The sequence below is a fragment of the Microcebus murinus genome, chromosome 24, assembly GCF_040939455.1.
Source record: "Microcebus murinus isolate Inina chromosome 24, M.murinus_Inina_mat1.0, whole genome shotgun sequence".
NCBI classification, from domain to species: domain Eukaryota; kingdom Metazoa; phylum Chordata; class Mammalia; order Primates; family Cheirogaleidae; genus Microcebus; species Microcebus murinus.
Window position 1 is genome coordinate 19,486,001 of NC_134127.1, and position 22,267 is coordinate 19,508,267.

Here is a 22,267-nt window from a genome sequence, read left to right on the forward strand (position 1 = left end):
ATCTAGTTTAAAGACTGGGGACTCTTCATGATCTGGTGTGAAATAGACTTGAAGAATGATAGGATCAAACCCCAGTAGAGGTAAATCCCTTTCATCTTTCTGGAATAAACAAATTACATTCCACTCCTGATACGTGGCTTTTAGATGACCTTTTTTTTTTTTTTTTAGTAGTAGTGGAACAAATCAGTGGTTGGGAAAGATCCAAAGGTCCTTATCAGCCTTCAGCTAAGTATGTTAAGAACTGCCAGCAAAAAACAAAACATTTTTCCTTCCAACATCACGACCTGTTCTTGCCAGGTGTCTATTCAGGGTTTATTTTAAATGAAGAAAGGAAGTTAACAGACTGTTCTTTCTATGTGACAGCAATCTTTGACCCAGCTGTGGGTGAGATTCCGAGATGGTAGCACCAATTATAGTTAAGGAATAACCCCAAAGTGTTCTAACCCTGGCAATCATAAGCCAAGAAGTAGTTCTTTTTCCCCTAGGCTCTGGATGTTTTTTTCTATATCTGTGGTTTGCGTATAGATCTTGGGAACATTGAGGTTGCCTAAGAATAAACTTGGGCAGTAATCCACACGTTGTCACAAATATATGCATGTAGCACATAAGCCATCAGGAACTTCCCAGTGCAGGCCCCTGTCAAAAAAATCTTTTGATGAAGTAATTCTAAATGACATGCTCTCAAAATATCTCTTCCTGCATGTGGCTAACATTTTAAATGCATCAAAATCTAAGCATGACACCCAAGCCAGTTAACTGGAAGTTCCTCCTAAGAACATGATGTCAACCTTTGAGTTTTAAGAAGGAAAACAACTAAATCAATAAAGGGATTTTTTTCCTTTGCTTAAATAATTATAGATGCTAATAAGGAAGGAAAAAACCTCTTTGTTCTTGAGTATTCTCCCAGTGTAGGAGATTCTTTCAAGTGGTATGTTCCCTATAACTTACTGAGGTTATAAGCTCTTTTGATGCCATTGTCTGGTCGTAGTCTATAGACATGGCTCTTGAGAAGAAATTAAGATCTTATGCTGCCAAATTCACAGAGGTTAAGTATTGTAGTAATTATTCAAATAAGATATGGGTTTTTTTCCTCAGGAAAATGGAGTAAATAGGATAGAGAGATGAAATTTAGATTTTACTTTTCTGAGAAAGCTGTTTTTTTTTTTTTTGTTTTGTTTTGTTTTTTAGAGATGGGGACAGGGTCTCTGTCACCCAGGCTAGAGCGCAGTGATACAATCAAAGCTCACTATAGCCTCAAACTCCTGAACTCAAGCCATCCTCCTGCCTCAGCCTCCTTAGTGGCTGGGATTACAGGCATATGCCACCACACCCAGCTATTTTTAATTTTTAAAAAGTTTTTTGCAGAGATGGGGGGATCTCACTATGGTTCCCAGGCTGATCTTAAACTCCTGGCCTCAAGGGCTCCTCCTGCCTGGTCCTCCCAAAGTGCTGGCATTACAAGTGTGAGCCATGGAAAGATGATTTTTTTAAAAACTTGGAGCATATTGATTTTTCAGTATAAATGCTTTAATTATATATTTCTAAAAGGGCAGATAAAATCTAAATGTTAAGAGATCTCAATATCATCTTCACTTTGGCTTTAAGGTAAATTCCTATAAATCTATTTTCCTAATTTTGCCCTACTTAGCCTAGTAAAAAATTATTTTGCATTCCTTGTTTGGTTCATACATTACAACATTTTGTTTCAAAACCACCCTGATCTACCCGAGGGTAATATTTTTTCACTGAAAAACTTAAAAACAGCTTTATAAACTAGTTTAAATGAGAAAGTCCTTGGAAACATGTTTTAAGTTTAGTGATTTTTGAAGCGAATGAAGATAAGCAAGAACCAATGCAAACCTACTTCCCCGGACTTCTGAAATCTGTTAGCAACAAGAGCACAGGATTTTTCGTCCAAAAGAATGGGTTTGTGTCAATTCCATCATTGACTATCTTCGATCTCTAATGACATGTTCAACCTCTATATACCTAACGTCTTCATGAAGAAGAAATTATAATTTTTACGCTATCTCTATGAGCATAATGAGAACTTAAGTGTATGCAAAAAGTATTTTCATAAATTAAAACTCTGTACCAGTAGTAATTAATATTTTGTTCTTTGATTCCTTTGAGGATCTGAAAAACAGATGTTTTCCCACATATTCTCATCCCCACTCCCAAGCATGTATAAATATACTCAAAACCTTAATTTATTTGTTTTTGGTTTTTCAACCCGTTGGTCAATTGGCATAAACCTTAATTTCATTTACAGCCGGGAGCAGGATGGGGACAGAAGGGAAAGGAGAAGGGAAGCCCTTGTGCCCCAGGTTAAGAACTTCTGCTCCAGACAAAAGTAAGATGATAGGCATGCATTCAACAAATTGTTGAGCTCCCTTTGTGCCAGATATAGTATGACAGAGCAGGGAACAAGACAGACAGACAAAGGTCCTTCCCTTAAGGAGTGAGGGCAAATAAACACAAAAACAAGTGCCACAGGTAAATTAGCACAAGGTAAGGAGGTTGAGAGTGGGCAGACAGGGCTATCTGTAGCCACGGTAGTCAGGAAAGTCCTCTGAGCAGACATTTGAGTTGAGCTACAGCTTTGCACATCTAGAATAAATGTTCCAAGCAAAGGGGCCAGCAAAATGCAAGAGCTCTGGGACAGAAATAAGGTTAGTGTTTTTGAGGCCAGTATATGTAAACTGTAGTATATGCAGCATAAACAAGGCCAGTCTGAACTGTAGCAGACATGGAAGAGGTTTGATCTGACCATTTGGGAAAGGAAAAGTCATTAAGAGGGTTTTAATCAGAGGAATGACAAATCAATTTTAGGCTCTAAATTTAGAAAGATCTGCTGTATAGAAAAATGGACTGTAGGGGGAGTAAGTAGACAGGATACAGCGTGTGAGGAAAGAGGTTCCTGATTCTAAAATTTTGGTACAATTAACTTGATGATGCCAGTGCTGTTGACCTGTGGCATCTTACATGTGGAATACTGGAGCCCAGGTGTGCGAGGGGTATTAAATTCTATTCTCTTGGACTCTGTACCATTGTGTTGTGATTGCCATTTCTCCTGTTTCGTGATGATGCAAACAGCAGTAATAGGAAGCAAAGGCAGCTTTGGGGCTCCCAATTCTTATCATGGTTCTCAAAAGGGGTTTGCACACGACTCAGAAAATGGCCTGAATATCACTCTGTATAAATATATCCACCAGTCAGCAGAACTTCCATTTACATATTTTACTTTCAAGTATCTAAAGTGATTATTATTAATAATTTGATATCAGCTCTATTATTGGTAGGATGTTGCTTTGGGCCATGTTTTTCTAATTGCAAAAATATGTTTTTATCTGGACTTGCTAATTTTCTTAGATATCAAGACCAGTGGGTCTAATGCCAAGATAATTTAATTAAAACTAAATGTACTCGTAGAAAGATATGAATAAAGTATAGTACATAGTGTCCATAAAGTATGTGTTACTAATAAAAACATTAATGTAGTGCTTTTTATATAAAATTAGTGATTCTACATTATAATTATAGATTATATAGTATACACTATAAAATACCTTTTGTTCTGTGTGGCTGTTTTAGAAATGCTCGTTTACTTCAGTTTTTAAAATATTCTACAATTCTCATGCCTGCATTTAACACAGAAGTTTAATATTTAATGGATTCATATAAATAGAAACTGAAGCCAGGTTACTTTTACACAAAAGTGGAAGCAAGGATTCTCTGAGATTTTGTTAAATTAAAAGGCTTCATAATTATGTCTCAGAGGAGCTGGTCATTAATTAAGATTCATGAAGTGCTTAGAGAGTTTCATAAGGAAATCCACTAAATCTCACAAGCCCTACAAGATGGCAACCTAGATTTGAAGAAATTAGTAGAAATGCCACTTAGACATGAATCATGGTTATTTCAAATATTTACGTCAATTCTGACCATTGCAGAAAGTAAAAGGAAAGGGATACCAAATTCACCAACTGGATACCTGGCCAGGTGGGTAGGTCTGCACCGTGAATGAGACAGAGTTCTCCAATTATTGCTGGAACTGTTATTGTGCTGACTCTAAAATAACCACCACCCCACTGTAAATGAACGTAAATCTTACTCATTATAGAAAAAATTGTTTGGGAAGGGCACTCAATTAGAGCTTTCTTCTCTTTATATGTTCATTGAGTGGCTCTAGAGTTTTTTTAATCAGAGAAATCATTCAGAAAGTCTTTGCAAATGAATGTTTAATGCTACTGGAAATTGGCCTTCAAAAGAAAAGAGCACTTTTATTTATTTTCACCTATTTATACAGCAATACTTGCTCACTATAGACAAGTTTTTAAAAATACAGAAAATTATTAGCTTTTAGAAACAGGATCTTGCTTTGTCACCTAAGAGTGCAGTGGTGCAATCATAGCTCACTGTAACCTTGAACTCCTGGCCTCAAGTGATCCTCCTACCTTGGCCTTGCAAAGTGCTGGGATTACAGGTGTAAACCACCATGCCAGGTTATGAATTCACTGAGTTGGTTTTGATCTGATAAATGCACATGCTCAGGCAGGGACTGTCAGCATACTGGCATCTATTAGTGCTACTAGAATAACCACAATTATCAGAGTAGGATAATTACTTCATTTTCTTCTAGATTTTTTCTTTTGTATTTTACACATACTCTTTTTTTACACATAAAAGGGTAAATTTTTATTATATGTAAATTATACCTCAATAAGCTGGATTTAAAAAAACAAACAGAAGTTTTATTGAAATATTATTTGATCTTTCTGTGTGAGATGTACTCTGATCTGTTCCATTCCATTCTATTCTTTTTCATTACAACAAAAGAAGACAAAGAAATAAGATCATCTACAGTGACTAAATCAATAGATTTTACAATGTATTAACCCATTAATTATAACCTATGCATCATGATCCATAACTTGAAAAATTCTGGTCTATGTTTCTTACTGTTATTATAAGTAAAAAAGGTGGTGAATGTATCAAATATACTCAGAATGTCTGCAGAATATGTATATACATAAATGTATACATATATTAACAATAGCAATAAGCTACTTATAAGAAGGAAATTGGGTGCTGGATTCAGCAGCACATATACTAAAATTGGAATGATATAGGGAAGATTAGCATGGCCCCTGCAAAGGATGACATGCAAATCATGCAGCATTAAAAGAAAAAAAGGAAGGAAACTGAGGAACTGATGATTGGGGAATGGAGTGAGAATTTAATTTCCTGTACATATGTATTTAATTTTTTTAAACCATGTCATCTTTTACTTTTTAAAAATATATTAAAACATTTAAAAGGAAAGAGAAAAATCCTGAAAGCAGAGTCAAGTTCAAGTTATAGTTTTAATTACCTGTGTGACAGTTGGTAAGCTGCCTAGCAGCTTATCGATAAGTGAATGAGGCCCATTCACTTATCTGTCATATGAAAATTTTGGTCCATACGAATCCTTAGCCTTGGCCTCTTAGATATTCCAGTTGTCCAGTCAACCTCTATCTACTGGAGCATACTAGATTACTGCACATAAGAAAAGGTGATGTAATAATTCATGATATCAGCAAATATTTACTGAGCAACCATGATACAAATGGATAAGGCTAGAAACTGGGGATATAATCTCTGCCTCAGTAGTCTAGGTGGGTAAACAGCCACAGGTCAATAAACAATAACTCTGCCAAGCATTAGGTGGTGTTGATCTGTTTACAAAATGCTCCTGGTCCACGGAAGGAGGAGCCTTAACTTCTACCTGTATGAATTAAGAAAGGCTTCAGAGAGGTGATTGTAACAGGGCAACATCTTAAGGACACGGCCAATCTTGTCAATTGGAAGTAGAAGGAAGGGTGTTCCAGGCAGTAAAGACTGCACCTCCAAAGGTGTGGAGCTCTGAACACATCCACCATATTCCAACCCCACACCTCTCTACAGCTTTGCCCAGCCTGGGATACTTCCCTGCCTTCTTGCTCTTCAAATCCCAGCCTTCTTTGGAAGGCCACAGCCCTGGAAGAGCATGGCAAATGATTCCATGTGGCCAGCCTGAAAGGTCCCAGTGAGGCCACAGAGAGAGGAGCTCTGGTCAAGGTGGGAAAGAGATGGGGGGTGCCAAGTGAACTTGATCCCAAGGGCAATGGAAGCCACTGAAGGTAGAAGAGGAGCAGAGTCGGCAGCCAGATTTGCTGCAGAAGTTGATTCTGGGGTCAGTGTGGAGAATGCATTGGGGTATCAAGACCAAAGCGTACTGGGATGCTCCACCCAAACCCTCTTCACTATGTGGGTTCAGGGCTGGTTTCTGGCAACTCATTGCTCCCCCTTCTCCAGAGAACTGCCTTAGGCTGAATGGGAGCTCCCTCCCCAATGTCCAACTTAACTCTGCCTCAAGGTGAGAATAAGTTTGTGGTACGACTCATGCACCAGATGACGGCAGACCGAACTATCTGGAACTCTTTAAACAAGGTTCACTTTATTTTGATGTTACACAGTGCCTCCAACTTGAGATCTAAATACACTAGTCAGTTCATCTTTCCACTAGTCATACTGAATAATCCATCCCTTCACATTGGTTTGCCATGTTTTCTTAAACTTTTTGTTTATTTTTAGCTATCCTGTTTACATTCTTCAAGAAGAATTTTAGCATCTGACCTTTAGAGATATAATTTGATAGGTGTGGAGTTCTGGCTATTTCTTAAATGAAGAACTTCCTCAGGATATCTGAACAATTCTCTTGGGTGGAAGCCTGAAGTCCAAACCCATGAAAATAGAACCAAATTCTATTCAGCTCCTAAAGTGCTCCTGCCTTCTGGGTTACTATGAAAGGCCTCAGTCAAAACTCCAAGGGATAATTCAGGGCTGATTCCAGTGTATATCCTGAGACCTCCTCCCAATACATAAATCTGTATTAGTGGAGTTTTAGGTTTAATCCTGTAATCTTTTAGCTAGGAGCTGTCCAACAGAACCTTCTGGATGATGGAAATGGCCTATTCTACGATGTCCAATAAGTTTGCCACTAGCCACACATAGTTACTGAGTACTGGAAATTTGGCTATTGCATTAGAGGAACTGAATTATTAACATTAAAATTAAATTTAAATTGACATAGCCACATGTGACTACTCACTGGCCACCGCAGTAACCAAGACTGGTTTGCCTATAACTTGCATATGCGTCCTTGGATATCGGTTTCATTATTCCATTAGCATTGCTAAAATCAAAATACGTTGACATTGCCATGTACTATACTCTGTGTGAGAAGACAGTTGCGGGGAGACAGCTTCTATTCTAGGCTTAAAATTTAAAGTGAGATTAAGGTCAGTTTTTAACCTAGAGATGAACCATGTTGTTAGAACTTTATCTAGAGACTTGTCAGTAGTGTTCCACAGTAAGCCTGGGCAGGGGAGGCTGGTACCTTAACAAGGGGGAAGAAAGGGAGTTCCTGGCTGTGCAGGAACTGCACCATGGCTTGTGAGAAAGTCAGTTCCTTTCACAGAGGTCGTCTGGGCCTGAGTGTCCCAGGAGCGGGAGCTCCCCCTTCTCTGGATGTAGAAAGAAGTAACGAGGCAACAGGGCCTAGCTCAGACACTGAGCCTCTGCAAATACTGGACTGGAACTATTTAATAGGATGGACACGAATGTCCTTACTATACTAACAGCACTCAACAATGTGAAAGATATTAAGCGAGGGGGTTTAAATGTTTGGGTTTTGGTGAATGGGGGAGGGTAAACTGCAGGAGCGCAGGAGCGGAGTCCAATCGATAACGACTCCCACAGTTAAAGTGGGTGGCTGACCCAGAGTGGAGGAAGGCCTAACGACTCCCACAGTTAAAGTGGGTGGCTGACCCAGAGTGGAGGAAGGCCTAACGACTCCCACAGTTAAAGTGGGTGGCTGACCCAGAGTGGAGGAAGGCCGCAGCTCCCTGCGCGGTGTTCCCAAGCTGGGGGCGGCCAGGAGGGTGCCGGAGGGTCCCCGCCGCACACTGCAGGGCGAGGTCGCCCGGCCAGGCCGCAAGATGGCCGCTGCCTCGCTGGGCGCCCCCGCGCGGGGCGCAGGGGGTGCTTTTAGGGGCTCCAGGCCCGGGCGGGGGCAGGCAGGAGAGGAGGCGCCAGCTGTGAGGAGGCCCCGCTGACGAGAAGCGATGGGCCGTCGGAAGCAGGGACCAGGCTGGAGGAGAGGAAAGAGGCGCGCGTACGCCCGCGAAGGATATAGCCGCAGCCAGTGACCGCCTGGCCGGCCTGGGCAGCGGGTCCGCACGCGAGGCCGCCGGGAAGTTGTGAGAGCGGCGCGCGTGAGCGCGCGTGCGCGCACGAGGCCCGGGCCGCGCGCAGCCGCTCCAGTCGCCTCCCTCAGCTGCGGTCGCGGTCGCTCCGGAGGCGGGGTTCCCCGCCACAGCCGCTGGCGCCGCGGGAGGGAGCGGCCGGTGGGCCCGCATTCTGTCGGTGGGGTTCGAGGCCGGCCTGCCGCGTCGCGTCTGTGTGGTGCTTGGGCCACCCTGAGGAGCCGGGGCTGGGCGCGCTGGAGGAGAAGGCGGCGGCCGAGGCGGAGGCGCACGGCCAGCAGTCCTCAGGGGCCGGGCGGAGGCCGAGGGGACCATGTCCGAGAAGCGCTCCCAACTCTCCACTACCGAACGCGTCATCAAAGGTGCCAGGCGGGCCCGGCCTTCCCCCGCGACCTGCGGGAAACGGCCCTCGGCGGGGCGACGGCTCGGGGACGAGGGAGGCTGGGGCTCCGGAGTTGGACCTGGAGGGGTGCGGGAGAGGGGAGGGCGGGCGTGCCCCGGGGGAGCAGCCCTGCGGGGACCCCGGCATTTTTGTTGCTCCTGGATCGGTAGCTACCGGAGATTGGTAAGTTCCCTCCCGAATTGTTGACTTCCAGGCAGAGTGGGGACTTGTCTCCCACCACTCCCAAGGGCCTGGATCCCCATCTCTCTCTCTGTCTCTCTCTCTCTTCTTTTAAGAAACGATTTCTCTTTTCTGGTCTTTTATCTGGGGACGCCATCTGGGGTGGTATGGGCAGCTTAGCAGACGCTTTCAAGTCAGGTCTTTCTTGACGCCCCCCCGCCCTTTTTCAGGACATACACCATACACCTTTTGGCCCACTTTTCATCGCAGGTCACTGAGGATGGTGAAATAAATACAAATAAATCCGTTAGCTGATGTTTAAAAAGGAATTTATACACTTCTTGACATATGTTGGCCTTTTACTTTCCCTTTGGCTGTCAGAGACTTGGAGAATAATGTTCTCTGATTCAGATGTTTAGCTATATTAGATTTTTGTTGTTATAAGAACAAAACGTAAAGTTCTCCTGTCTCAATCTTGTAGAGTTTTAGGTTAAGGGCAGTTGTTTCTGCCCTTAAACTAATAAGACCGATTAAACATAACCACTAATTTATGTGCTGCTTTTGTTCAGCCATAAGACTTAAGCACAACCCTTCTTTCCTTCTGAGAATTAACAATCGGGTTGAAAGCACTATTTGGTAAGAAGGGAATATACTTAGACCAGCTGTGTTAGTGGCCTGTGGATGAAGTGGTTAGCATTAGGGTGGGGAAAACTGCTAAATGCTTTTCTTTTTCATTTTGTCATCAGAAGGAGAAAGGAAACTAAAATTGGTGTGAATTTTTTTAAGAGTGAAAAGCCTATTGCATGTTCAGAGAGGGAGAAGAGATTTACTGTGTAACTTAGGTTTTCTCCTCCCTTAAAAACATCAGCATCATAAATGTTAATTATCTGTACTGTATAATATTTAGTGAATATAATGGGATTTTTGAGATTTATCTACTGAGCATTTGTGTGGTATCATTGGGGATGTAAGTGAATTGTTCATATAACTGACATCCCTTTTACAGCTAAATTATTTTGACTATTTAAATGTAAATTTTCATAGAACATAACCCATAAGTTGTATATAACCCTCTCTTAAGATTCAAAATATACTTAACATAACCTTTTTTGATAAATCAAGGTCATCATGTACATTAATTTCTGTACCGTGCTGTTAATATGGCTGGTGCGTTTCACTGTATAGGGTATTGGCAGTTTCCTCTTGTACTAAAATGATTCCTCACTGCTATATCATTTTAGTGTTTTGTCTGTTTTTAGTGTATCTCTCCAGTACTCTTCTCTGTCCGAATATGCCCTTACTGCCTTCTAATCTACCACTTCTAAGCTGAAGTAGGCAGGGAAACCAGATAAACCAGAAGTGTATGTCAAGTCAGAATAAATAGGATCTTAGTGAGGCTTAGTGGCAGCTCTCAGACCTTCAGGAACCTCAAAATCTGATCGCCATTTCACCATGTAACTTCCACCATAATATACCATAAGATATAAAGGAAATTTTTCTATATACATGTAATGGAATTCAACTTATACCCCTTAAATCTATTAAAAATTTTTTAAAAATGGAAAAAATGGAAAATTTTCAATGGCACTTAAATATAGTAAGAAGTATAGTAAAATGAAGTATAGTCAACCAAAATTAAACACAGTTAAAATGCAGGTACTGGTTTTATTGCTTGTCATGCTCATAGTTAAGTGAACACCGCCCTGCATAGTCTGCATGATGTGAATTTGTTCTTTAGCAAAATTACAAATCACTGCATGTTGTGGACTTTTAAGACTACTCTTAAATAAAACAAATGAAACATAAATGAATGACTTCAGGCCCTTATAATGTGTGGATTTATCTCATATTTAGAAAACTTTAACATAAAGACTTAGCGACAGCAATTTCGGCTTCTTGGTGACTTATGTTGCTTTTTAAAAGGATTTTCTAGGGTTTGAAATAGAAATAAGATGTCACTGTATACTAAGGTCCATTGTATTGAGTGTTAAATCCTTGTCTGATGCTATCTTGTCTGCATTTATTCACAGCTTGAAAGCTTTTTCAGAAGTGATACCACACTCCAGTTATTTTTGGTTCTGTCATTTCCTGTTAACTTTAAAGTCTACCTAATTGTTTTGTTTGAGCAAATCTTGGAAGAGTGGATAGGCAGGAGTGATTGTATTTTTAAGTATCCTTTAAACAGCAACTTTCCTAAATTAAAGGACTAGACTGGTTGTCAGAAAACCTAGGTTTTTACTGCTGTCTCTGGAGCTTATTTGTGACCTTGCCTTTTTTTTTTAACCTTGACCTTTTACTTAGACTTTTTTTTTTTTTTTTTTTTTTTTTGCTTTAATCATCTCATCTGGAAAACAAAGTTAAGAATACCTTCCCTGTCAAGTCTGGGTCATGTGATTGACATAAGAGATATGAAAAGCTTAAGGTAGTATTATGAAACATGATAGTAGTTTGTTAATAGAGGGCTTATTACGTAAGTGGTTGGTAGAAAAATCATTAACATTGGATATATCAGAATTAGAAAGTATATGAAATTATAACATAAGTTAGGAAGCCATTGCTAGTCAAGAAAATACCTGTTCTATGATATAAAGGTTATCTGGACGGAATGCCATTGGTAACAGTGTGAGGAGACCAGCACAGTTCTGTCTGGTACTTCCTGACAGCTGGCTTCTTCTCCAGCAGTTGAAGGTGTTTATTTTATGTGTAAGAATTCTTAACAATTTTATTCATTCATTAAATATTTATTGGGTGCCATCTGCAATGTACCCGAACAGGTGCTCATTCCTTTCTTCTTTGCTTTAAAAGTAACATTTCTGGCTGGGTGCGGTGGCTCACGCCTGTAATCCTACTTCTCTGGAAGGCTGAGGCGGGCAGATTGCTCGAGGTCAGGAGTTCGAAACTAGCCTGAGCAAGAGCAAGATGCTGTCTCTACAATAAATAGAAAGAAATTAATTGGCCAACAAATATATATAGAAAAAAAAAATTAGCCAGGCATGGTGGCACATGCCTGTAGTCCCAGCTACTTGGGAGGCTGAGGCAGGAAGATCGCTTGAGCCCAGGAGTTTGAGGTTGCTATGCACTGGGGCATGTCTACTGGGATCTGGACCAGAGAACTAGAAACTCAAATGATTGAATTGTGAAATTATTTCAGCCTGACATATATTTTTTTTAGTTTCCAAGTTTCTTTTCCTGTTTAAGGGAATATTTTTTTCTTTGACAGTGATTTTTTAATTTCTTTTTAAATTTATTTCTTTTATCCTTAACTCTTTTTTCTTTAAGGGAAGACAGTGATTTTTTTTTTTTTTTATAAAAGCAGTTTATTTCACTGGACTGAATCTTTTCAGAAGCAACAAGGAAATTTCAGTAGGAATTACATGACAGATTAGGAGAATCTATAGTCTTAAATTTGTTATTTGGTGGCTGAATGGCATTTAATAGAGAAGTGAGACTTCTTGTCAGTAAGATACTAATAAATTTCTCCCACTCTCTTAGAATTCAAATATATTGTGTGTTCACAGAGTACTGTACCATTTATATTTATAGCACACATGGGAGGCTTACTGGTTCCTTGATATTCTGTCACTGGGAATACTATAGCTATGACTTTCTCTTTTTTTCTTTTTCTTTTTCATTTTTTTCTTTTCTATTTAGAGACAGGGTCTTGCTCTGTTGTCCAGGCTAGAGTGCAGTGGTGTGATCATAGCTCACTGTAACTCATGGATTCAAGTGATCCTTCTGCCTCAGCTTCTCAAGTAGCTAGGCTAGGACTACAGGTGTGTGCCACCACATCCGACTGAGTCTTTTTAGAAGTAAGGATGGGGTCTTGGTATGTTGGCCAGGCTAGTCTTGAGCTCTTAGCCTCAAGTGATCTTTCCACCTCAGCCTCCCCAAGTGCTGGGATTATAGGAATGAGCCACCAGCCCTGGCTATTCTGGCTTTCTTAAAAGATTTTAAGAAGTGTAGTGTGGACAAAAATTGCTATTTCAACAAAAATATCCTGAACCCCTTCAGTTTCTGGTACCCATATAATTCACTTATTTCCATAGTTCTTGCCCCCTCTCTCCCTTTTTTTGTATTATGAAAATGGATTTACCAAGGGTTTTAAAAAATTTTTTTCCTCTTAAATATAAACTTAACCCTGCTAATTATAAAATTTGAAAGGTAGAAAGGGAAGAAAACAAAGACTTCGTATTCCTTCCCTCCAGAAACAATTGCTTTTAATACTATCGAATTTTTCCATTTGCTGCTGTATTTTGAATTCAAAGGTAAGAGGGTCATGCATATTAAAGCTTTCATTATGCAAATATTTCGTGTTATTTTAACATTTTACCTAAATACTTCCATGATAGTTTCAATCAGCATGAAACTGGTTTGAAACAAAATGGCTTATGTTTATTATATTTTCAAGGGAGCACACAGTAATCATTTGATACAATACCAATCCAGAAGAAACATTTCAAGTATAAATTTCCAATGTGGATATGTCTTTAAGTGTGTATCTGGTGGATTGTCAACAGTCATTTGTTTAATTTATGCTTAGTATACCATTGTAATTAACAAGCTGTCAAACTTTTGAAACATTTGAAATTGATGCTATTTGAGATTCATACCTCTGAGTAGACGTCTCAGACCCTGGAAAAGAAGTCTTAATTTAAACACTTAATTCCTCTTTTTTTTTAGCAGGGATGAGGTTTTGTTTTTGTTTTTACCTATATGTTATTGGTTGTGGTCAAAACTTTATATCAGATATTTGATGATAAAGCTTTCTTTCTTTTATTTTTTAATTTTTTTTTTTATTTTGGCATATTATGGGGGTAAAGCTTTCTTTTTTAAAGTAACATACTAATCACATTTTATTGCAAAGGAAAAAAAATGTCATGGGATCCTTTGAGAGAAAAATGCTAAGGACTCATTACTTAAAGTGAATTAAAGAATTAATTAAAGATCTTAAAGAATTAATTAGAAATCTTTTCTTAAGCAGTACTTAGTAATAGAAATAGAATATCTTTCCCCTAAGGTGACATTTTTGGAAAAAGCTAATTTTTAGACATATATCTATGAGAGACAAAATTATTCAGCTAATTCTGGCATTTGTAGTCATTTTGGAATTTTGCTTCTACTTAGTTGCTAGATAACTAATGGAAATAAAGGAGTGTCTTAGTTCTCTATATTCAGTCTTATTTTGTTGGCAAACTAAAGTATCCTTAAACCTTTTAGTTTTTGAGTCTTGTGTTTATTGTTAGAAGGAAGAGGGTATAACTTGGTAACCAGGGTCTCTAAATTGGGTGACAGAAAGATATGCAGGATAAGCTGGCCAAGACAATGTGTATCTGATGATCATGGGTTATTGAATGCTAACAATTCATGAAATTTTTGTGCAGGTGAAAGAATGTGAAAGAGAAATGACAATCAAGTACAGTTTCAAGCCTGGATTAGGAAAATAAAAAACTATAGAGGACATTTGGGGGACAAGTGGGAAAATTGAATATAGAGTATATATTAGACAGTATTATATCAATGTTAAGTGTCTTGGGTATGATGATATGGCATTATGATTATATAGGAGAATGATCTCTTTTTTTGAGACAGAGTCTTGCTTTGTTGCCCAGGCTAGAGTGAGTGCTGTGGTGTCAGCCTAGCTCACAGCAACCTCAAACTCCTGGGCTCAAGGAATCCTACTGCCTCAGCCTCCTGAGTAGCTGGGACTACAGGCATGCACCACCATGCCCGGCTAATTTTTTATATATATATATATATATATATATATATATATATATATATATATATATTAGTTGGCCAATTAATTTCTTTCTATTTTTATAGTAGAGATGGGGTCTCACTCAGGCTGCTTTTGAACTCCTGACCTTGAGCAATCTGCCCGCCTCAGCCTCCCAGAGTGCTAGGATTACAGGTGTGAGCCACCGCACCCAGCAAGAGAATGATCTTATTCTTACAGCATACCTGATGAAGTATTTACATGGAAATGTCATAATGTTTGCAATTTACTTTCATATGGTTCAGAAAAAAGAATTATATATTTGTAGAGAGAAAGCAAAAGTAGCAAAACGTTTACCATGGTGAATCTAGGTGAGAACATATGGATATTTATTTTACTAATCTTTTACTTTTTTATAGATTTCAGTTTTTCAAAATATAAAGTTGGGAAGAGAAAAAAAGGACAATTAAGAAATGCCTCAAAACAGGTAGGCTTAGGAAAGGCTCTCATCATATCTGAGGATTCAATAGTGTCTTAAAGGGGGAAAGCTAAAAAGAAGAAAAAATAGCTGATACGAAGTAGAGGCAACCTGTTTAGTAGAAAAAGTTCTTTCAGCTATATGACAGGGCTTGGAAAAACATACAAAAAGTATGGGTGGAGAAACAAGGTGTACCTGGCCAAGGAGTAGGGAGAAGATAGGTAAACTAGAAGTGCTAGAGAATTAAGAGTGAGAAAATGGAGAAGAGGAGGAAGAGGAGGGATAGCTGAAAACTGCTGGAGCAGTTGGCAGTGATTCCATTAAGGGCACAGCAAGATTACTTTGATGGCCATATGTTAAAAACCCAAAATGGATGGACTTATAAACCTAATCCAAAATTATAGAAAATTCAAACACTGTACAGATAGCTAATGTGGAAAGTGAAACTGCCATGGCTTTATTTTATTGAAGAGATTGAAGTAAAAAAATGGTTAGTAGAGGGATAAAATAAATATTAAAGGCACTAATGAGTAGAGGAGAAAGACAGGATTTTCTAAGCGTATTTCCCATCCCTCTTAATCATACCACTTACCCATTTAGCCACTGGCTCAGACAACAAGCCTGGGAGTCAGGCCAGACTTTTCTTCCTCCTTTCACTGCACATCCAGTCCTACCAGACTAAATGCTATGGACTTTTGGTTTCTACATAAGCTTCTACTTCATCCTTCTCTCTCTTACCTCTTGCTTTTACTATTACAGTGGCCTCTTGCTGGGGTCATGTAATCTACTCTCCATGTTGCTATGGTGGTCAGTGAATAATGTAAAGGGTCATTCCTGTGCTTGAAATCCTTCATGACCCCTTCCTGCCTATGGGATCTGCCTGTGGGATAAACTCTGACTTTGTTGATGGGCAGTACCCCGAATGCTAAACCTTTCTAACCTTTTGTTCCACTTCCTCCTCTTCATTTCATCCCTCAATCCTCAACTGACTACACTACTACAAATTGAGCATTCCTAATCTGAAATCTGAAATACTTCAAAATCTGAAGCTCTTTGAGTGCCAACATGATCCCACAGTGGAAAAATTCTGTGACCTCATGTTGTTGGTCACAGTCAAAACACAAGTGCACACCACACAGTTTATTGTATTCCCAAGAAAAAAAGACCCTGCAAGCCCCCTTCATCTGCAATGAAGATTTAAGAATATGGTGTTTTGTACAGTCATGTGTTACTTAACAATGGGGACTTCTGAGAAATGTGTCCTTAGGTGACTTCATTGTTGTGTGAATATACACCAAAATCTGCACATGCTCAAGTCCTGAAGTCAGCCTTGGGGAACCTACATGTTTGAAAAGCTGGCCTTCTGTGTATGTGGGTCTCTCATCCTGAGTATGGTTGAACAGAATCTATGTGTAAGTCGACCCTCTCAGTTTAAACCTATGTTGTTCAAGGGTCAACTGTACTTACACAGACCTAGATTGTATAGCCTATTACACACCTAGGATATGTGTTATGGCATCTTGTTCCTTGGCTACAAACCTGTACAACACGTTACTATACTGAATACTATAGGCAATTGTAATACAATGGTAAATATTTATGTATCTAAACATAGAAAAGGTATGGTGCGAAAGAAAAAAGGGTACACCTGTCTAGGGCACTTACCATGAATGGAGCTTGCAGGACTGGAAGTTGCTCTGGGTGAGTCAGTGAGTGAGTGATGAGTGAATGTGAAGGCCTCGGACATTACTGTATACTACTGTAGACTTTATAAACACTGTACTTAGGCTACACTAAATTTATTTTAAAAAATTTTCTTTCTTTAATAAATTAGCCTTAGCTTGCTATAACTTATTTACTTTATAAACTTTTTAATTTTTTAAACTTTTTTTACTCATTTGTAATAATGCCTTAAAACATATACATTGTACAGCTATACAAATTTTTTTCTTTATCTCCTTATTCTATAAGCTTTTTCCTATTTTAATTTTTTTCTTTTTAAACTTTTTTGTTAAAAATGAAGACATAAACACACATATTAGACTAGGCCTACAGAGGGTCAGGATTATCAATATCACTGTCTTCCACCTCCATTCTTGTTCTGCTAGAAGATCTTAAGGGGAAATAACAGACATGGAGCTGTCATCTCTTATGATAACAATGCCTGGAATACTTCTTGCAGGACTTGCCTGAGGCTAACCAGTTAACTTTTTTCTTTTATAGGTAGAAGGAGTATACTTCAAAATAAAGAAAAAACAGTGTAGTAAATACATAAACCAGTAGCATAGTCATTTATTATCATTATATGACTGGTAGCACAGTAGATTTGTTTACACGGCAACCCCATAAACACCTTAGCTGAGTAATGCCTTGTGCTGTGACATTAAGACGGGCTACAGTGTTACAAGGCAATAGGATTTTTTTTAGCTCCATTGTAATCTTATGGGACCACTGTTGGTTGTATAAGTGGTCTGTTGTTGACTGAAACGTCGTTATGTAGCACATGACTGTATTTTCCAACTTTATAGTCTGCTTAGCTCTTAAAAGGATTTGAACCCAAAATGCTTAAGAAGAAAAATGCCGAAAATTTCCTTTTCTGTAATATAGATAGAATTTTGGAAATCGTGTATTCATGAACAAATATTTCATATTTGATGATTTCAGCTACATGCAACATGTTTCTGGTTGTACTTAGAAGCTTAAATATTGCTTGAAAAGTACACACATAGTATAGCATATGGTAGCCTCCCAAAAATGTAACAGAAAATTAGAAGTATGGAGCTGCCTATGACTAATACCACTGGGAAAAAAGCAGATGACTAAACTGTAGATTATATCTGATGTGAAATGTTTTTCCCTTGCTCTATAAATTGATAATCCTTTAAAGTTTAAACTGACTACAAGTAGTGGCCTAAAGAGGTAAGCCTTAATTTGTGTGTGTGTGTGTGTGTGTGTGTGTGTGTGTGTGTACACCTAGGTATATTTTGTATTTGTGACCCTAAGGCTTTGTGGAGTTTAAAAATAAAATAGGGTGATTTTAATGAATGGCTAAAGTAATAAAGGTAATTGGTAGGTTTATCCATGGAAGCAAATTAGTTATTTTTGACTATTTTGCACTCATTTATGGAAAACATACGATGTCACTACAGAAGTTATTATTTCTGTTGACCATCATTGATGGTAGTTATTACTTAATTGGTTCTAGGATGGCCAGTTCTTAGCAGATACTTCAAAAGTCACTTCTGTGACTGTCAAAGAATAGAGGGAATGATCTCAAAGAGCTTGATCAGATCACTGAAAAAAAATCACCTGTTCTAATAAGTTATGAAAATATCCAAAAGACACATATGACTTTCAGTAATAATATTTAATATAACCTCTTCAGTGTTGGCTCACAATTGGAAAGACAGGTGAGTAGGTTAGGAAATGATTCTGCAAAAGTAGGGCAGGCTTGCTGGCTTAAAATAGGAATAAAAGTAGGGTTATTTGTAGTGAACAGAGATAGCTATTTAGATAAATCCCAGTGTCCCACAGGGTAAGACCACACAGTAACCTCAAAATAATAGCTAATAGGACAATAACTTTTAAGGTTTATGTTTCATACTTGATGCAGGTTATCTCCATTGTGGCCTTTTCTTTTTATGCAAATCTGCATCAGATTTTACTTGCATTTACCTGAAAATACATATTGTTTATGGAATGGATATATATTGTAGCAGTATACTATATTGAATTTGACTATGAAAAGGCTGCAAAATTTCTTCAGTGCCCTTTAGAAACTTAGTTTTTCAAAGTGTATTTAATTTTTATTTTAATCATTGATTCACAGGATGTTGTAAAGAAATGTACAGGGAAGTCCCATACACCAGCAGGGGCCAACATTTTTGGCACCAGGGACTGACTTCATGGAAGACAATTTTTCCATGGGATGGGTAGAGGGATGGTTTCGGGGTGACTCAAGTGCATTACATTTATTGTGTAAATCTCTCTGCTAATGATAATCTGTATTCGCAGCCACTCCCCAGTGCTAGCATCACCGCTTCAGCTCCACCTCAGATCATCAGGCATTAGATTCTCATAAGGAGTGCACAGCCTAGGTCCTTCACATGTGTAGTTTACAGTAGGGTTCTTGCTCCTATGAGAATCTAATGCTACTGCTGATCTGACAGGAGGTGGAGCTCAGGCAGTGATGTGAGCAATGGGGAACACCTGTAAATACAGATGAAGTTTCACTTGCTTGTCCACCCCTCACTTCCTGCTGTTCCTAACAGGCCATGAACTGGTACCAGTCCTCAGCCTGGGGGTTGGGAACCACAGCCATACACCTCTCCCCTAAATTCCTTGCCCTTCTTTGCCACAATGTTAGCATCCCACACCTCCTCATACTATACCAAAACCAAGAAATTGACATTGGCATGATCCATAGAGCTTGTTCAGATTTCACTCAGTTGTGTGTGCATTCCTCTGTGTGTGTGTGTGTGTGTGTGTGTGTGTGTGTGTGTGTGTGTGTGTAGCTTTATGCAGTTTTACATATGTAGCCTTGTGTAACCACCAGCACAATCAAGATACTCAACAGTGACATCACCACAAGACTTCTTATGTTACTTCCACTTCATAGCCTCACAATCTCCTTCCCCCACTGGAAACTCAATTTTATAGTTTGGTTGTTATTTTGAATCATATGCCAACCTGGTTTGGTTAGGTTTTTAGTTCTGAGTTGGAAGTATTGTAAAATAATTTTTATTGAAATACCGGGAATCTAGCAGTAACTGACACATTGTAAAAAGCTAGGTTTGGGAGCACTAAAACCTTTCTCAGATGAATAAGCTTAGTTAGGATAATAATTCTCAACCCTGGTTATGAACCAGGATCACCAGTGGAGTTTTAAAAAACCATGAAAAAAAATGGGTACCTTGGTCCTGTTCTAGATAAATCTTGAAAGCAATGTTGAGTACAGAAATGCGAGTTGCAAAAGGATGCACAGGATGATGACATTTATGTAAAAATTCAAAGTATACTCTTTTGTGTACAGATATTAATACATTTGTAACAAAATTACACATGAGAAGGATACACAACTACTTAGAGGTGTTAGTTACCTCTGCAGAGGAAGGAAGAGAAATAGAAGGTATCTTCAGTTATATCTATAACATTTTATAATAACTCTTAAAAAAATTTGAAACAGATATAGAAAACTTAATATTTTAAATCTATTTGGTAGATATGTGTATTTGTAGTATTTGTGTTATTTCTTATACCATTTTATGTAAAATTATGTAATATTGAAATATTTTACCTAAAATATTTACTGTATATTACATATTATCTGGAATTTCCACTTTTCTCTCTTTTAGTATACCTTCTGTTTATTTTGGTATCAAGAATGGGGTGCTGCTATAATAAATACCTAAAAATGTGGAATTGGCTTTGGAACTTCCAAAGGACCTAGCCCAAGTCTCAACTTTCTCATGCCCTTCCTTGATGTCTGTAGCCATCATTGATTTCCTTTCTTAAAATCTTTCACACTTACAGTCTGTACCATACAATTTGTTGCTTACCTATTCTGTGTACATATTATATTTTTTTATGTGAATTATTTTGTCTACATAACTAGAACACAAGGTTCTTCAAGGTAGAGCCCAGGTGTTAAACTTGTATATTTCACACAGTACTCACAGTGTGAACATGTAGTAGGTGCCAGATAAATATTTATTTAACTAGAATATAATTAACTGCCCTGGTATTTTTCCCTGGCATTTTTTAATTTTACTCAGAAAATCCTTCCGGCTCTTTGTCTGCTGTAGATTTCAGAACTTCATTTTTAACAAATATCACTGTTATCTGGGATTTTAGGAAGGCTACCTATAGAAACTTAGATCTATTCAAGTTATTGAATATTTTGTTTTTTAGTTAGTAATGTATAACCTCTCAGTGTTTAAAAGGATGACGATGGATGTTTAGACTTGAATTGTACATCAATCCAACTGGTTGTTGGAGATGAAACTGAAATGTCTGAGTTTCGAAAAGAACAGGAGGAGTTGGTTATTCTACACACAGTCTTTTGTAGCTGTTATTATTAGGAAAAGAGGAAGATAATGTTAGTTGTGGTTGATGAATTTCTTCAAAGTTTGCTGCTTTTAAATCAAATTAAGGGCTGGTTTGGTGGCTCAAACCTGTAATCATAGCACTTTGGGAGGCCAGACAGGAGGATCCCATGAGGTCAGGAGTTTGAGACCAGCCTGAGCACCATAGTGAGACCCTTTCTTTATAAAAAACACAAAATATTAGCTGGGCATAGTGGCATGCTTCTGTATTCCCAGCTACTTGGGAGGCTGAGGCAGGAGATCACTTGAGCCCAGGAGTTTGAGGTTATGGTGAGCTATGATGATGCCACTGCACTCCAGCCCAGACAACAGAGTGAGACCATGTCTCAACAAAACGAAACAATAACAAATTAAGGATGTCAGCAACCATAAGTAGAATGATACTATGATAAAATATTTTATTGTTATGAAGAAGAGTGCAGTTTTTCATTATATGTTTCACATATTGAAGTTGGCACTAGAAAGAAATTTAGTGATTTGTTATTTTTATCTCTGTTCTCTTTAAAATAGAGCTACAGGTTTCTTACTATTCTTTAGTGCAGTCTAGGTGTGAAGTGTGTTATAATTTGTTATTGTTAATGACAATATTTTAAGTCCTAAAGTTTTTGAACGATTTTTGTGTCTGTAAGAATTAGAGTTGATTGAAGATTACCACTAGTAACTACTTCATTTAAAAACACACACACAAAGTGAGTTTATCTAGAATTATGCAAAATCTTTGTTTCCATGATCATGTATCTTGCACGTGAATGTTATTTTTCTGTGTTTTGCCTACACAGTTGTTGTTTGGACTTTAGTGGCCTCTTAGAGATTATTTTCATTCTAGCCTTTGTCATATTACTTTGATTTATGTATTAAGAAAAAATATTAGCAATTATTTTATGCTCTGGTCTGAATGTTTGTGACACCTTTCTCCCCTCAGAACTCCTATGTTGAAATCCTAATCCCTAAGTATTAGGTGTGGTTTTGGGGAGGCAAAGTTTATTAAAATTCTAAAAGAAAATATAGGAGAAATCTTTGTGACCTTGGGATAGACAGTTTTCTTAATAGGTCACAAAAAACAGAACTATAAACACTGATAATTGGATTTAAATTAAAACTTTAATAAAATAAAAGTTA

The 22,267-nt window shown here is 38.3% G+C and overlaps 1 protein-coding gene and 1 non-coding gene across 6 annotated transcripts in view; both read left to right on the forward strand.

Moving 5' to 3' along the window:
* Positions 1 to 5,088: 5,088 nt before the first annotated feature.
* LOC142864290 (U6 spliceosomal RNA) lies at positions 5,089 to 5,194 on the forward strand. Its single transcript, XR_012914815.1, has one exon. It is a non-coding gene; the product is annotated as a U6 spliceosomal RNA (small nuclear RNA).
* Positions 5,195 to 8,313: 3,119 nt separating this feature from the next.
* The window catches only part of PPP3CC (protein phosphatase 3 catalytic subunit gamma), a 73,052-nt gene continuing 59,098 nt past the window's right edge, over positions 8,314 to 22,267 (forward strand). For 2 of the 5 annotated variants that reach the window (XM_012739309.2, XM_012739312.2), the window contains exon 1: positions 8,314 to 8,650. In XM_012739309.2, coding sequence (XP_012594763.1) covers positions 8,602 to 8,650 — 49 coding nt within the window. In that variant the 5' untranslated portion in view covers positions 8,314 to 8,601. Of the gene's footprint in view, positions 8,651 to 8,731; positions 8,854 to 22,267 lie in introns of those variants that run through there. The other 3 variants (XM_012739310.2, XM_012739313.3, XM_075997178.1) reach the window with 2 other exon arrangements.